Here is an 18,803-nt window from a genome sequence, read left to right as displayed (position 1 = left end):
TGACTAACCCAATTGATTATATATCTTAAGTTCAAGCCTTTCAAACCTTTTCCATAGCAAGATGTTTCTTTTGAGGGTCGTTGATATTAAGGCTGTTTTCGCCTCTAAAGTTATCACAAATTTAACTACACTGTTTAAACTAAACAAATACCTAAATGCTTGTAACTTACTTGAAAAGTGTTCTTCGAGATTAGGTCTGTATTTCCATTCATTTAATCTTATAACTCTGTTCACCAAAAGAGGAAGCTCTGGAAAAACTTGCAAGAAATACTTTTTATAATTACCATCACTTTGAAGCCGTTTTGGACGAGGTACATCATTCCAATGCTGGTGAACATTATGTATAAATTTTAAGCAACCTAACCATGTAGCATCGTAATGTCCCACATTGAAATCACTAAAGACTTCAGGATCAATACGATCCTTCCAATTTTTTAACCCATTTAACTGCTCATGGACATCTGAATTGAGAGGATGACCTAAATATGGTATCTTTCTCTCTGGTTGGCTTCCCGCATCACACATCAAGTCAAACTTACATTCATCGGATTGTAGATATGGGTGTTTTAACGCCTCGTTGGCAGATGGTCTTAGTTCAGGTACACTTTGTAGCATCCATGAAAGAAGATCTTTAAAATCAACATCTACTATGTTTTTCAATTCAACAGGGTTTCCATTCAACAAGTTTGGCAGTCTTGTCGTTCGATCTCCAAAAGGATGTTTCCCTTTTGTTGCAACATAAAAAGCCACCATTCCTGCACTCTAAAATCATTGAAAAAGTAAAAGCGTGAAAAAAATATAAAAAAAATTTTCATACACGTATAAAAATGAATTTAAGTGTACTATGCAAATAGTTACAAATCTACACCCACCATTACATCTGACTCTTTTTTGTAATGTGACTTAGGAGCAGTCCAATACTCAATCCTTTTTGATTTATCAGAGTCATTCTTCAAAATTTGACTCATACCATAGTCAGCTACCAGAAATTTGCCCTGGGCGTCACGGAGAACATTAGAAGGCTTCAAATTTTGATGAAGAATAGGACGTGGCTCGCTGTGAAGATGAGCTAAACCTTTTAAAATTTGTCTGAGAATTTTGGGAAGCGATTTTTGAAGATAAGCCAAACTATTTGATTCCGATTGCACAAAATCCTCCAGCGATTCTTCACACAAGTCGAGTATTAAATAAACATATTCTGATGCAATGTCTTCTTTTAAGTAAAAATAATTCACAACATCACTCGATTTTTTTTCGATAATTTCTTCGAAAATTTTCTTTTCTTGTTGTGTAAGCCCAATGCAGTTATCATGAAGTATTCGTTTCACTGCTTTTCCACAGCCATCATTTCCCAGTCCGAGATAAACACGAGTTCCATCACTTCCTTTGCCGATGCAAAATTCTCGGGAGCAAATTACACGTACATCGCTTATATATTCAACCTTGACTTTGGGATCTTGTGCATACTTAACCATTTTTAAAAACAATTGATTATGTTTAGTTGATTCATCAACGCATTTCCACTCCAACAACTGCAGTTCTGAAATTGGAGTAAAAATATTACTTTTAAAGATTAATAAAATAAGAAAATTAATTAATTAGACCTAACTCAACGTCCGCCATACTCCAAATGATTCAAATAGGTACTAACTGCACAATTTGCCATAACAACCATTTCATAAATAAATCATTTAAGCATTCAGTTCAGATAAAATTGTGATAGCCGATACTAGAGAATTAATGGGTGTAGTTGTTCATCTCGATCACTTGCCATGTAATGTTATGGCAACAGCAGCCGACATTGCAACATTCAAAATTTTATTAACAAAATAAACACTTTATGGAGTGTGAGGGTCATACTTCGCCTAACTGTAAAAATCCTTACAGTTAATCATAAGCTTTGCACTAACGTTAACAGCCTGGGGGTCTGGGAGAGCTGAAGCCCCCACTTTTTGCAAAAAATATATTTAGACTGAGCTGAAGTCGTTGTTTAGAGGAACTTTTTAAGACTCCATAGTAGAATTGAAGACTTAGCCCTGCACTTTATAATGTTGCTTCGCCGTCCATGCAAACACTCACTCCTTGTTTATCTCCATATCAATATTAGTATATTTTAAAAATATATTTGCGTTTTAACCATTTCATACCGTCAAAGGGGATGTTGGAGATAAAATTTTTAAAATGGTTAGATTGTTCATGACAATCTTTGATACACTGATAAACAAACATATCGCGACAAATCAAACGCAGAAAATTTACACTTCGACTGTACAACCGGAATACCTGACTGACTAGATTGCATTTTTACACTCAGAGATTTTAGAGATTGATTAGCTACATCATTGACGAAAAAGAAATATTTTAATGGTTAACTTACTAGCAAAGTGTTCTTCCAGATCTGGAATGGATTTCCTTTCGATATACCTTATGATTCTGTGCACCAAAAGAGGAAGCTCCGGCAAAACTTGCAGGAAATACTGTTTATAGTTGCCTTCACTTAGCGGCAGTTGTGGATGAGGTTCATCTTGCCAATGCTTGCGAACGTTTTGTAAAAATTTTAAGCAGCCTAACCATGTAGAGTCAAAGTCATTGAAATTGTTAAAAATTTCTCTGTCGATACGGTCCATCCAATTTTCTGGATCATTTAACTGCTTATGGACATCTGAGTTGAGAGGATCACTTATCTCTATCTCCAGTTGATTCACCACATCACACAGCATATCAAAGTTCTCTTCAGCAGATTGCAGATATGGATGTTTTAACGCTTTTTTTGCAGATGGTCTGAGTTTGAGTGTATGTTGCAGCATCCATGAAAGAAGATCTCTAAGTTGACAATCACCAATTTTTTCCAATCCAACAGGGTTTCCATCTAACAAGTTTTTCAGTCTATTCTTTTCAGTTCCAAAAGCATGCTCCCCTTTTGTTGCAACATAATAAGCCACCATTCCTGCATTCTAAAACCAATAAAAAGGTGAAAGTGTGAATGAAACGCCAAAAATTGAATTTAATTATTCAAATTTACATTTCTACACCTACCATCACATCAGACTCTTTTATGTAACGTGCTTTATCAACCGACTCATCATTTTCACGATATGATTCAGGAGCAATCCAATACTCAGTTTCCCTGTTAGTGTTGCTTGTATATGTCATAGAGCCATCCTTCGATATTTGGCTAATACCAAAGTCAGCTATCAGAAATTTACCTTGTGCATCTCTGAAAACATTGGAAGGCTTTAAATTCCGATGAAGAATAGGACTTGGGTCGCAGTGAAGATCAGCTAATCCTTTTAACATTTGTTTGAGAATTTCGGGAAGTGATTTTTGAAGTTCCTGCAATGTGGAAGATTTCACAAAACTCTCCAACGATTCTTCACATAGGTCAAGGATTAAATAGAAATGTTCCGTTCCAGTGTTTTCTTCTAACAAAACATTCACAACATAATTCGATTTCTTTGCGTTGATTTCATTAAAAAACTTTGCTTCATGTTTTAGTTTAATGTCGTTATCACGAATTATTCGTTTCACAGCTTTGCCGTAACCATCTTTTCCCAGTCCAAGATAAACACGTGTTCCATCACTTCCTTTGCCGATACAAAACTCGTCCGAGAAAATTACACGTATGTCGTTCACACATTCAACCTTCATACCTGGGTCGCGTCCATACTTAATTAATTTTAAGAACATCTCTTTGTGCTTTATTGATTGATCAAAATACTTCCATTCTTTCAACTGCAATTCTAAAAATTATGTAAAAGTATTACATTTAAGGATAAGGGATGGAAATAATCAAACATGTGGAAGTGAGCTGAAAGTAATTCGTCGCACACAAGATTCGAATACGTGCAAATAACACAATAGAATAGGCTCGGCTTTTTGGTATATTATTCAATAGATTAAATGGTAATGTATTCATTTTTTTCGAAAAGGCTAATCTTAATTTCGGGCAGTAAAATGTTACTCAAGAGACAGATCGGAAATTACTTTGAGTTTGATCGGATATTACTTTCATTCAATGGTATTGTCTACATTCAATCATAATGCTAATCACAAACATCCCTGCCATAACGCAGGGATATTTGTGATTAAAAGTCCTGTAAACCGAGGGAGATTTAGCAAAAGAGACTTTTACTAAATCTTTTCATCGTCTGAGAAATCTAAAATTTTTTCGACGGTTTGACACGTGTACATGCGTTTGCATTTCTCCATCCCAAATTGGTTGAAAATATTCTTAAAGTAGTCGCAGATCAACATTCCCTGTAGAAAATGAACATCACCATCGTCGATCTTCTTCAACTATATATATAACACCAGAATGTGAACTTTAAGTAAAATTTATTGCGTTTCTGTGCGTTTATATAGCCAACAAGACAGCGTCATCACTGATCGATTCAATGCTGTGATTGTCCTAGTCAAACGCTCTGAAATACCATTATGCTCTGGAGAATAAGAGCTTGTAGGTTATTGCACAAAATCTTTGCAGCACAAAACTAAAGAAACGTCTCTACCCAATATTCACCACAAATATCACTTCTTAAAGCCTTCATTTTATAATCTTCTGTTTGACTTAAAGTTTAGCACACGAATTCCTTAAACTTGGTCAACTGATGCCAAAGTGTATTTGGAGATAGCAGTTAAAGTAGAATCATTCATACCAACAGCCGATAATCAAATATACCAGTCTGCATCGGTCAACAGATATGGTCGCGTCGGTTTCTTTCGTTGCAACAGAAATATTTACTAACGTGTTACCGCAAATATAGGAATGAGGATATTTAGTCGTAAACCTCTATCCTCAATATTCTTTGAAGAACATTTAATTTCTTTTATCCCTGAAAGCGTGCGTTTACTTATAATACAATACCACAAAGTATCACTTGCTCTGTAGAAACTTGCTTTGCGCAATTTTCGTGATGAAAGTCCCTTTCACTTTATTTGGCTTTCGGACATTTTTGACTGCACCATATTTCATCTCATTGAGCATATCTTCCTCTTTGATCATCTTTCACTAATTTGTTGATAAAGTAACCCGTTTGATGTCTTTTGTCTGAATTGCCAACATTCATTATTTTCAATGGTGTATAACATGACCACGGCTAGTTTGCGAATCACATAATATTTCTTACGCTTTTACGGTTTTCAATATCATAAATAGTCTAAATTTGGCACATTTAGTTAGTCCAGAAGAGCAAAAAAGTAAAAATTATGTCTAGATACTACAGGCCTCTAGAAAGCCCGATCTCACGGGAAATTTTAACCCCAAAAAGCCCTTTTTCGGAAATTTGCCCTCCCCTTTAAAAACAATTGCTTTATCACGAAAATTGTGTAATTTTTTTCCGAAACTAAAATCACAGGCAATTTAAGATGTTAAAAATTATGTGGATCGATACATTTAATAACAAACAAATCAGAAAAACTATTGCACTTCAGCAATGCCGGTTATCATGCGTTGGGAACATGTTAATATTCAAGCGTCGAGTAAAGAGTGAGTATAACTAAAGTAATGACTACATGTTTGTAAATGTAGATCGTCCAGGTTGTCCTGAGAAGGACTGTTTTTGTTGTTGTTGACTGACGTTTCGAACATGTGACATTTACAAACATGTAACGATACTCCCGGGTTCAAACCATTTACTTTAAAGCAATGACTCATGAAAATCATTCCACAAATTAAAAAGCATAAAGGCTTAAATGACTCAATCACTTCTTAACACAATCTGCAAACGCACAAAAAGTAGTAATTTACGTTATTTCAAGCTCGGAAATAGTTAAGGGTTTACTAAAATCAAATTTCTACGAGTTTAAAAGTTATTTTATAATACGTTTTGCAACATTGACAGATTTTTTGTGTTATCTTCATCTGTCCACACTAATGCGTTTTCGAAATTAAAAGTCATTACAGAATTAAGCGTGTGTTAAAAAATTCACCGGCATGCTTATACCATCACGAATGGAACATTAAAAATAAGTGCACAACACGTTTATGATTCAACAGACGCTCAACACCATGAGAATAACTATCTAAAACACGTTTTATAACACCAACCACATTCCCGAACATCATCGAATGACAAAAATGACAAATCACAACATTGATTGCAAGGACTCGGCATAATTCATCACATACAGCACTGAATACATACTATTCACGTTAAAAAGTTGCTATACTAATCCATTAAGAAACTGAACAGATCACAAAAACTACAGGCACCTACAAACGACTTATTCACAACTTTGAACAAATGAACAAATGATAAAAGCATACCACTTCAAACTAATCCACGAAAACAATGCACAATAGACACCCACCACACAAACAAATAAGTTTGTTGCTATCAAATACCGTTATGACTTGGGTCTTCTTTGTTTTTCCATCCATTTACTCTTTCAATTTCTACTAGATGAAAGCAAAAGGAAACTATTTTAATTCAAGTAAACTCAAATTACAGCCAGAAAGACAAAACTACTTTCGAATGAGAAATACACAAACAAAATAATTAACTTTCTCAGATATAAGCCTAAAATACAACGTACACAACTAAAGTTGAATGGAGTTGAGAGAAATAATGCAGAGCATTTATACGATGCCCATAAAAAATTTTAATTCATAGAAAAATTTTAAATCTCTTGCACATTGTCACGGAACCATCATTCAACAAAATCATCAAAAATAAAACTGCTTTTTGGTGCTTAATGGATTTTCCGGATTCAATGACGACATATATAACCATATCCTTTCAAACAAACACATCAGCTCTTCTTTTCGTCTTACCACATCATTTTGCTTATGTTTAATTTTTACTCTCCAACAAGCCTAAGATTTATGATTTAAGAGTGACAAAGCAAGAATTATATTTACCGTCAAGATCCATATCGTCATTTATGTCTTCCCTTTTCTTTCCATTGATTTCTTCAAGTTGTTCAACCAGCTTGGTATCTAAGAATGCATGGTTTCAAGGTAATTTCAAATAAAGAAATGTTATAAGGCTGCCAAAAAGACCAACTTTACCCCAAATGAGAAATAATGAAATAGTAAACGTCTTGACAGCATGCATAAAACACATAAAACTAAAAGCAGTTGAGAGTTGTGAGAGGATAATTTAAAACCTCAATACTAAAATAATCATTACCAGAAATCAACATCAAAATAGTACATCCTAGGAAACGAATGTACGATTACGGTGAAAATGACAGTTAAGGTTTAACATTATAGTGTCATGGAACCATTAATTAGCTACAACGTCGAGAAAAAAATCATTTTCGTAGCTCTTACTTACTCGTAAAATGTTTCTTGAGATCAGGTCTTGTTTTCCAGTCAGTAGACCTTATGACTTTGTGCACCAGAAGAGGCGTATGAACGTCTGAAGTGGGAGAATTTTGATCTTGTGAATGTTTCACCTTCAGTTGGTTTCCCATATCACACAGCATATTAAATTTCTCTTTGTCTGATTGTAGATAAGGGTGTTTTAATGCCTTAACGGCAGATGGCCTGTCTCCAGGTTGTCGTTGTAGCATCCATGAAAGAAGATCTTTAAGTTGAACATCCCTGATTTCTTTCAAACCAATGGGTTTTCCCTCCAACATGTTTTGTAGTCTATACGCCTCAGGTCCAAAAGGATGTTTTCCCTTTGTTGCAACATAATAAGCTACCATTCCCGCATTCTATTTTCAATAAAAAATTGTCATAAACAGTCAGTGGTGGATACTAAAACCTTAAAGATTGAATTTATTTGCGATTTGCAGAACTCGACAGTAAATGTGCAGCTTAAAAAAATCTAAAAAATGTTCTCCAAATAGAATTGTAGCCATATATATGTATCAAAAGCAATCTAAATAAGGAACATACAATTGTAACTGTGACACGTTTATCAAAAATTAATTTATTTTTATTTAACTTTATATGTTGACACTACATGACGATACAATCGAGTTAAAGAAAAAAATTGAGGTAAAATCATTATCACTACCAAATACCAATATTTAATTTAATGCAAACACCACCAGGGGCCGCGGAAGTATCTCAAAAGTGGGGGGGCACTGACCGAAAAGGGCATGTGAGTTTGCAGCTTACTGTTTTAGTATATTACACATGTGCATTGTTTCATGAATCATGATTAAGTTTCAAAGTCTGCAATACATTGGTAGACATTCTTAGAATGCTATGCGTATTCTCTACTGCTCGGCGTGCGTGCTTACAAATTGAACTAAGATGGCTACATGAACAATTTTATTAAGTATGCAATGCGTTGCCGTAGAATTTATAGTATCATGTGGATCATAAATGGCGACTTCTCATTGGTTAATTAAGTTACTGGGCGGACGTCTGCGAAGACAACACCAACTGACAAACGCGCTTTTTGATCCATCTGGGTAATCAAGATCAAAAACTAAGCTATAACTGATTTCGTATGATGCCGACAGACTTTGTTCTACTCTCGGAGCTACATGTGTCTAAGAAAAACTTCTCCAGTCCAATTTTACCTAAAACAAGGGCATTTCTACACCATGAAAAAGGGCACTTTCATTCCAGAAAAAGGGCACATTTTTCCCTGTTGCAAAAAGTAGGGGGGCATATGCCCCCAATGCCCCCCCGGTTCCGCGGCCTCTGAACACCACATTAAGCTGTAGTTGGACTTCTAGTTCTACTTCAAGAACTTACCATAATGTCAGACTCTTTTTTGTAACGAACTTTATCAATTGATGCATCTGATGCGCTGAATGACTCTGGAGCTATCCAATTTTTAGCTCCTCTTTGTACGCTCCGATGTGTCGAAGTTTCATCAGATAACAAATGACTTATACCAAAGTCAGCGATTAAAAAATTTCCATCCACATCACGAAGAACGTTTGATGGTCTTAAATCCCGATGAAGAATAGGACGCTCTCCGCTGTGAAGGTGAACTAGACCATTTAAGATCTGAATAAGAACTTTAGGAACGACTTTTTGAAGATCTTGCAAAGAAGAAGATTCCACATAACTCTCTAACGATTCTTCACACAAATCTAATATCATGTACAAATACTCTTCGTCAGGGTTGTCTTTTAAATCCCAAAAATTCACAACATAATTTGAACGCTTTGCATTCAACTCATTCAAAATTTCTTTTTCTCGTTTGGCTAACTCCACAGAGTTATCTCGAAGTAATCGTTTTACTGCTTTTCCATAACCATCTTTTCCGAGTCCAAGGTAAACACGAGTTCCATCACTTCCCTTGCCAAGCAAAAACTCCTCCTTAAAAATTACACACAATTCATTGAGCAGTGTAACTTTTTTTGGATGTTTGCGTCCATATTCCTCCATCTTTTTAAACTTTCCCTGATGCATTATTGATTTATCAAAACATTTCCATGGTTGACGCAACAATTCTTGAACTTAAAAGAGAAGTACAAGTCAGGAAAAATTAAAAAAGGACTGATAAATTCATCAATTCACAGTTTTATTTGTTTTGGCATTATCACATAACATATAACATTGCTGTGTTTTTACTTTCATATGGAAATAACATTTTCTCCGGTAGAAATGAGTTGGTCATCATACAATTCATACGCAATAATCAACGTTCCACGATTGATTTATTGCATGACCATACCAACCTTTAACTCAATAATGCCCGTGGCGGATCTAGGGTACGTCAAAATTGCTGCAGCTCTTGCTTGGATATGTTTCCATTTCCAAATACATAGAGGCAAGTCCATTGATAAAGTTTAATTTTTTGAAATTCAAATCCAATAGTTTTGGTTTGAATATATTTTGAATTTAAAATTGAGCATCTATAATTCATTTTGACAAACGCTAGATCTGCTATACTAGATCGAGCAATTCTGCAATGGATAAAACACACATCCTTTTCACATTAACATAAATTATGAAATTTACTATCTGAATGTTATGACCAAAAATCCTCTTAAAATAAATTGAATTTACTCGATGATCTCTACAAATGTTTACAAAGCAATGAAAAGAATTTTTCATTCCTAATTAATAGTCATTAAAAAATTCTGAGAATTGAATAAATTTACACAGCATTTTCCCACTCAAGCAATTGAGAGCAGTAAAAAATTAATCATAATCCTATACGAAACTGAAAATAATTCGTTATACCAACCTTCCAAACGTTGTTTTCCCTCTTCTGCATTATGAAAAATAAATAATAAAATAATATTAAAATATTATATAGTTATATTGACAAGCAACTAGAGCATTTTTTGTTTTATTTATAACACAACAAAACAATTTAATGGGCTCTTTATCATGAACTATGAACAATGTTAATGTATGGGCTTATTTTAACATTTGGTTACAACATAACATCACACCGACTATAAATATAAGAAAATATAAAAATTACAGAACCACAAATTACAATTTTCCAGTATAGAAAGTATTTTTGATTGGTTTTTCCCTTCAACAATAACATGTTTGTTTCTGCATTGATTACGAGGAAAATATCCATTGGTCAAGAAAAAAGGTCGTCACATGAGTAATGATGAAATACGTAGAAACAAATAAAAGTATTTTTGTATATAGCTATCATTATATTTTTAAGGTTATTGTAGACAAGCATATAGTTTGTACAATAAATTTTGAAAACAAAAACTTTATTATCGTCGTGTGCAAGCGCAATAGCAAAAAATTATTTTAGTTGCAACACAGTGAAAGTTGAGAACGCTTTGATTTATTAAGAATGTTGCAGGTTTATAAACACGGATATATAAACAATCATTCACGAAGGTATCCTTCATCCACACTCTTTTCTGCAGTAAGACAACCATCATTAATCCCTAGCACAAAGTTTATATTTATGTTTTGCATTCGATTTACATTTGAGTATCTCATTGTCGTAAAATGGTGAGAGTATAGGAATGAGTAAACCTTTTAAAATTTATTATTTTGCACCATTATAACGGAATTAGTCAAAAATAGCAATCTGTCGAAACGCTGAAATTTTGTAAACAAAGCTTGTTATTTTTTCAACGACTCACACCAATATCTAAGTCACAAAGAGCATTTTCATAAAGAACATTTTTTGGCATGCATTTTAATTTTTTGCTGCCCACATCGGCTTTGCATACTTTTAACGAACTTAAGCAAATATTATAGTGTAATGATCTTATGTAAATATGCAGGACAGTTCCCTTTAAATGAGGAAACTTTGAGTTTGAAAAATCAAAGATTAAAGCATCTGTCGAGGTGAAAAGAGTTCGGAGAATTAAAGAACCTAATGTTTTTAAGGTTACCTTCTGAAAAGCTTGTGTTCATCGAAAAGTGTTCATCCAAATTATCATCTGCATCTAAACACATCATAAAGAAAATAAACGTGTATATCACATGTTACACTACCCAGCTTTTGTCAAATATGAATAAAATGTAGGTCCACAAACGGATAAAAGACGAAAAATGTCGGTCTCACTATAATTTTGGGATATTTGATCCAATAAAGAGACAATAAAGTTGATCCCATGACGTAAAACACTCCCCCTCAAACCTTTCAGCGAGCCATAATTTATATAGAATTTGCAGTTACGTAACCATTTATTGTATGTTATTCGGTCTTGCAAATATTACATGCATGGTTATAATAATATCGTGTGTTTGCAAAGAGAGAGTTGAACTAGTGAGTTGAACTACCTTACTTTGTGGTTTCTAATCTTTTGGGTGGAAAAATAACAACGTGGGTTTTATTGCAAGTTTTTCCGTAAAACTAATAATTTACTTTTTCATAACACATCATAAATATCTCTTGAAACAGTTATCTGTCACACAAAAAAGTTAAAGGAAACGGATAACTTAGATCCAACATCAAGGCATCTAGCTACTACCTAAACGCTAAATGAAACAATGTATTCGTAAACATAATTATTGGCTTTTATTTGTTATCAATAATGGAATAATATGTTTTAAAATGATGTTTTCAACAATACTTTATTTAAGTTCATTTGTGTACGTGTAACGTATACATGTAACTGACACGTTGATCATGATGGTTTTCACATTTCACTTTTAGCATCATAGCCAGTTTTCACTTTCTATACGTATTGATCAAATTTCTATGTTTACAAAGTTTAAAATTTTCATATGATTTTGATCCACAACATTTGCATTATTTTTGAATTAAAAGATTTTAGTTGGCTACATATAACGATACCTTTTAAAATTAATTTATTAGGTTATAAATTATTGTTTGTATTTAGCGTTGAAAAACATGGAAATGTTTGGACAGCAAATGTTTGGTGAAAAAAATTCTTTTGCTTACCAGGTTTTGATGTGGAAGGCGAAACACCAGTAATGACTTTACTGTTATTATCATCTAATAGATAATAACAGTAATTTCTTGCAATGCAGTTAAATAACATTACAGTATGATGACAAATTCTAAAACTCTTTTATCTAACCCTTTACAAACGTATGAATGATACGCATGATATAAACGATTCTTAATTGTTTGTGTCTGATATTTAAAGGGAATGTAAAGATGTTTGTGCAAATGATTCCTAACAAAATACAATTTCTTACCAAGTACGGCTGTAGAATGAGTTTTGTCAATGTCGTCATAGTCGTTGTCACTCATGGGAGATGGCAAAGATATCTTTTCGTAAGAAGCTGGAATTTAATGTATTACATTACACTGAAAATGCACATTGAATTCATGCTAAACATTGAACACGGCGAACAAGTTTTACGTGAATTTCAAATTAGATTTATAGTATTTGTTAGTTAGCAAATTTATAGTATTTGTTAGTTAGCAAATTTGTCTCTTAATTAATCTGAATTCATGTGCATTTTCTACCTTGGTTCTTTTTTTTCTCACGAAATTCTTGTAATCTCGTTGTCATTGAATCCTTTAAGAAATCACGTCCTTCTTCTTCGTATATTTGTATCAGATATTCCATAGCGTTCTCTTGTTTTTCTATATCTTCATCTTCTGTGACAATCTTCAGATACAGTTCATAAATATCTGCTGCTTCCCTATATTGCTCAAGTTTATCAAACAATTCTGCTAATTCCCATAAAACAGCCAACACTCCACTGAAAATTCCATCTGAAGTAACAATTGACATGTTCTTCAAGTTATTCAAAAAATCTTTACCAACGTTAATACCACCAACTTTTCTTGGTCGTCGCGATCGTTCACGCCGTTTATTTTGCTCTTGTTGATTTCCTTGTTGATTTTCTTTCCGTTGTCGAGGTTGCATTTCTTCTTCTTGGTGTTCACAATCAATAAAAGAGAATCCGTTTTTATAATGCTCCAAAGATTTCTCATAATTTTCAAGCAATTTATTCAATCCTCCCAATGCAACATGACAGAGACAGGCCATTTCATATTTCTTAATACCATTCTCCAATCTTTTAGTGGTACAATGGATACTCCCCAACCCGAGGTATATTTGATGTTGAAAATATTTAATTTCCAGTTCAGAAGAAAGATTCAAGCAATCATTAAAGCAGTTTATTGCTTCCTCCCCTTTATCAGAGAGTGTGTAAGCATTACCAAGACCAAATAATGCCATCATTTTGATGCTGTTCTCGTCTGCAACTTTTACACAATTATTGTAATGTTCAATAGCCGTTTCATAATCGCCATTATTCATAGAAGAATTCGCTTCTTCCAAGATCCCCATAACTGCTGGAACCGTGAAAGCTAGATCTCTTCTAGTAGTCACGCAAAAATTTATGTAAAGTTCTCCAATGTTCTTTATGTGAACAGCAAACGTTTCTTTATTGTACGTATTTTTTTGCGCCAAACATCAAAGTTAAACTGCTTAACTATATAAGGCAAAATAATGAGCTTTATTTAGTCCACTCTTTAGTTTCAAAATTACAATAGAGGAAATTCATTTAGGGAAGTTTAGAGCAAGCAAATGAGAGATCTGACTAACATGTATGTATAGTGTGTGTAGGGTGTTATATACCAATAGGTTAAAGATAGGGCAATTTTGCAAATTAAAGGTAAATCAATTCTCGATAATGAATGTTTTAACACCCCCCCGATAAGTTTCGTAAGTTAATTAATTCATTCAAGTCATTGAGTTCTATAATAACTGGAGCGGCTATCTCAAGCGCGGCCTTAGATATCTGATGTTGTAAAAAACATGGCGGATTTCGTCCGTTGCCGCTGAGATTTACCGAAATTGACCGCTTTTCCGAAAATTTCACAATTTCCCACTCCCTCCTGAGGCAAGAGTGAGGAAAATGTATGTGTGTATTTGGGATTCGGCAAGCAATTTTTTGTTGAAAATCAAGGTAAAAACCTTAAATTCATAACAGCGAGTCAACTGTGGTTGTCAGTTATCTGCTGCTACGAGGATGCATTTATAACTATCGACGAAAGACCTATATATCGGCTACACATGTATGAATGCAGATGTGCGTCGTTTTCTTACCAGCGTCAAACTTGTTTGATCGATTAAACTCTTTAGTCTATACAAAAAAGTATATCATAGTTCATCTCCACGGTTCACGAGAGAGTCAGCTTATTTGTTATCATTGCTATTTTGCTTCTTTTCATGCAATGGGCAATGGCTTTTTTCGCCACAATTGTAGGATTTTTACTTGTTTCTTTAAAAAAGTACATATTAAATCTCTGGATATTTACGGATTTTCTGTAATTGAGTTTCATATGAAATTTCAAAAAGACTCAAGTCTGCATAGGTTTGGTAAATAAAACAAACAATATTGTGTAGAAATTACTTTAAGTAACCTTTTTGTGATGTTCTGAAGTGCAACTGCATCAAATACTTGTGAAGTTGTAGCACATTTTGATTTTGTTGTATTGATATATGAATTGGGCAAAATACAAATAATCATCAAAACACTTATGCTTCCAATGGTGTTTATAATTCATTTGTAGTTTTAATACTTCTACCTTTCTTTTTCACTTTGTTTTGTTTTTCCTATATTTGCAATATAAGTGCACTATAATTTGAATGATTAACACAGTTTTCACCTCAATAATAAATTTCATAAGCAGTTGGTAGTGCATTTTGTTCTCTGAGTATCCACATCTGGTGTTTTGTTCATACAAGAATGATGAAGTGCAAGTAGATATGTCATAGCAAGGCAATAAAACCAAATGAATTACATTCCTATAGTGTACTTTTATGCTAGAAGCTTAAAAGCTTTTAGAAATTAGAAAGTTATTGGATTATATTACCTCTATATCATCAATCTCATGATAAGAAATAAGAAGCAAAAATTTGTAGAAAAGCTTTGAAAAGTGAAAACTTTTCTTTAAAAAGCAGCAATAATGCATATGATAAATCTCCATTCTGTACTCTAATAGGTAAATAAGCTCAAATTTTTCTTGAAGAAATATAAGAAATATATAAGAAATATACAGTACAGTAACTTTAAAGGTTTCATCACTGAATCTTTAATGCTTCATTATAGTGCATTAGATATTAGTAACATTCAAACAACACTCAACTAAAATATTTTGATAAAGATATGACATGATTTAAACATTAAGTTACATAAAACCCAATGGCTTATACAGTTTGAAGCTTCACATCTGCATCGAGTCATCATCAATCTCAGTACAAATGTTTACATAGACACAAACTTTATGGCCTTCCATTTTACATGTTTGTGAATTGACATTTCATTAAGCATCAAAACACACACAACCTTCTTGCCATCTTTCTTTGGATCATGAACTTTAACTTCAAAGCATTCAAGGCATCCTTAGTGAATCCATTGTCTCCATCCATAGAATTTGACCACAATCAAATTAAATAACTCTGGATAGGGCAGACAATAAATCAATTATCTTTACAGCATTATCATTTTTAAGACTCTGCCTGGTCAATAACATCTTCCAGTCATCTTTACTCCTTGATCTTCCCTGCATGTTGTCAGCAAATAGAACATAACAAGCTCTGCTCCAAATCATGGGTACCGTTGGGCTGATCATTTCTTTTGATACCAGATCACATTTTGATACAGAGCAAAATGTGTGCAGTGTCTTTTGCTTTAGGGAAACTATTTTGCAAATAGATGGGTAAATTTACGATTTCATGCATTAACAAATGACAGAAAAGTATACAGAATTTTATAAGAATTTTACAAGTATACAGAGTTTTATAAACAGGAAAACATCAGTATATTTGGCGTTCAAGTCAGTCTTAAAAAATACGATCTTTAATATGTATTTTATGGCTTTTCAAGTGCATGTATAATTGCTTTTCAATCGTTGACGGACTAACAAAACAAACAACTACCTCACCTGTGAGAAGCGATATGTTCCTTTTTGTGGAAACTACGACATCCAACAATTGAACGATTGAAGTGTTGGCATTATAAAGAAATGCCAAAAAGAATCGTCACAGATTATGGAACTAACGATATCCATATTCTGTGATATCGTGTTTGTTTTGAAAATTCTTTATAATTTACTATAGACACCAGGGGGAGGTCGAGTATATTATTTTTCTGCAAAGCGATCATTTCAGCGGAAATACGTCCGTTGGCCGCCATGTTTTTTACAACAGTTCCCAGTCCACTTAGCCGCTCCAGTTATTATAGAACTCAATGATTCAAGTGCCCATTTGAGCAACATTGAATTTAGCAGTGATTTCCACCGTATCAGTAAAAAAAGTTTTTAAGTTTCTCAAATCGCTCCATTTTAAGGCTGTTTAAAGTAGGCAAAACGCTCCTTTTTATGGAGCTTGTCAGTCGCAGGAAAAGTCTGGAACGACTAACTTTTGTCACGTCATGCAAAGTATTTATCAAGATATATACACCAACCACGTCTTTGTCGGTAATTACACGCTGCAAACCCCCCCTCCCACAGTCACGAAAGTCACGCATCAAGACAATACTTAATTCTTCCAACTCTGTAAACTTCTTATAGCTACAATATATTATTTATCATATAAAGACAATGCAAGATGGGACAACGTGAAATTGAATAAAATATTTTGCATTAAAAACTTTCCGCCTGATTTCTTTTAAGCATCTTTTTTCCTAGTATTTTTATACACAGGTGTTGAAACACGCGAAGAAGAAAACAATACACCAAAGACTGGAAAATTTACAATCAATGTGACGTTCCTTAAGTTAACGGTGTCACGAATTTTGATTTCTTTACTATTTTTGTTCTCGTCAGATCAGAACCATCAAACTATTTCGAATACCTGTCTTGCATACTGTTGCACATAGTCGTAGATTAATATATTTAAATTGGGACATTTGCTCTAACTCGTGTCTAATACATATTTGAGCAAAATTGCGCATGCATAAACAAAGATGCGTCAATACCGAAACGTGCTTTGAAAAATCCTCAGCATTTTATTCATGAATTTGTAGTAAATAATGATTTTTCTAGGAAAGAAAACCAAACAACAAAATAAAAGCCTAAATTTTTTTAATATAGAGGTATATGAGGTTGACCAGGATCAAAAAATTTTAAAATGTCTTGTAGTACAAAGCCCTCGGTGCAGTCCAATCTTAACTCGTATGTAATTTCCAAATACGGAGGTACCCACAAGTCAAAATGCATTGTAAATTGCAACTTACATGACAAACTTATTATAAACCCTAAAGTTCAGGTCTACAGCGCGATGAATCTGTGTCAAAAGAGAATCACAAGACGCATCAAGAATCAAATTCTAATAATCCGTTGGCCTTAGTTAGATAGTGTACAGAAAAAGCTCATGATTAAATCTTTGGAAGCTTCAAAAGATATACATTTGATAAAAGTTGCATTTAATCTATTCGAGATTGCAGTAATGCAGCATAGATAATTGGTTAATGATAAACTATCTCAAAAGGTTGATTCTTCTAATTCTCATCAATAAGGTGCTTCACCTTTATGATATAAGCTTATCAACCTATAACTCTAAGTATTGAAGTCATTTCCAAGCATATTCATTTTCATAAGAAAATTTGCTTGCGTGTGCTCTTCCTGCCACGTATATCATACCACTTCTGTCATGAATACACGTTATTAAAGTAAAAACCTATGTTATTGCCTTGTTTTATGGAAATCGAAATTCTGCATTTGACTAGAGAATAAAAGCTGTACAAGAAATACACCAATTATTATGAAATGGTTTTAGTTTGAATTGTTATTGCCTAAATAATCTTCACTTTGATTCCGGTGAGTTGCAAAGAACTATCCTGTTAAAAATATAATCTGAAGATTTGTACTCGGAAAATAGACATATAAATAAGGAAGAAAGACAGGTTTTATGTGATCAAATTTAACTTCTGACACAATGAATTGTCTAATGAATGAAAAAATCAAAAAACTTCAACCTTACGTTTTAAAGCGTTTCGGTTTTAATATTGACTATTGATGAGAGTACAATACAACTAAGTCTGAAAAACTTACAAAAATCTTCGGTCTTCAAGTAATTCAACACTATTGACTTCTTCACCGTTTTACTACCGTCTGACTACAAGCATCAAAACAACAAGAATGACTTGTTTTGCAAGTCCTCATACCTACATAAATTTTCTCAATTTGAAAAGATCACAGCAAGATATAGTGACCTGGCGACCCTTGGTGGCGGAGATTGGAGGAGTTTTGAAAGGCGTAGATTAAATTTTACACGCGAATGCTTTCGAAAATGACTTTGGTGTGAGACATAAGCAAATACATTAGAGGAAACACAAAAAAACAGTCGGTTATTCATCACATACATCACCATAAATTTCGTTTAAACAGCGAAATAGAAAAGCTAAATATTTCATTTTCTAAACCATTAAACTGGAATTTACTTCTCTTTATGGCATTTTTTATCATATTTTAACCATATGATCTATTATACGAAAACCGCTGCCAATATGAGTCAATGGTGAG

General features: G+C 33.5%; 1 protein-coding gene across 1 annotated transcript in view; it reads right to left on the bottom strand.

Annotated features, from left to right (window-relative positions):
- Positions 1-18,803, bottom strand: part of LOC124438779 — a 130,883-nt gene that overhangs the window by 4,101 nt on the left and 107,979 nt on the right. The window contains exons 15-26 of the mRNA XM_046988975.1: positions 12,515-12,601; positions 12,255-12,308; positions 11,239-11,292; positions 10,107-10,130; positions 8,660-9,372; positions 7,278-7,662; positions 6,860-6,937; positions 6,344-6,397; positions 3,037-3,740; positions 2,378-2,954; positions 873-1,540; positions 171-762 (exon numbers count right to left, since the gene is read on the bottom strand). Coding sequence (XP_046844931.1) covers positions 171-762; positions 873-1,540; positions 2,378-2,954; positions 3,037-3,740; positions 6,344-6,397; positions 6,860-6,937; positions 7,278-7,662; positions 8,660-9,372; positions 10,107-10,130; positions 11,239-11,292; positions 12,255-12,308; positions 12,515-12,601 — 3,990 coding nt within the window. The remainder of the gene's footprint in view (positions 1-170; positions 763-872; positions 1,541-2,377; positions 2,955-3,036; positions 3,741-6,343; positions 6,398-6,859; positions 6,938-7,277; positions 7,663-8,659; positions 9,373-10,106; positions 10,131-11,238; positions 11,293-12,254; positions 12,309-12,514; positions 12,602-18,803) is intronic.

Source organism: Xenia sp. Carnegie-2017, unplaced genomic scaffold (assembly GCF_021976095.1).
Source record: "Xenia sp. Carnegie-2017 unplaced genomic scaffold, XeniaSp_v1 HiC_scaffold_19, whole genome shotgun sequence".
NCBI lineage: Eukaryota > Metazoa > Cnidaria > Anthozoa > Malacalcyonacea > Xeniidae > Xenia > Xenia sp. Carnegie-2017.
The sequence above is the reverse complement of the archived record's forward strand: the minus strand, read 5'-3'. Positions and strand labels throughout refer to the sequence as shown.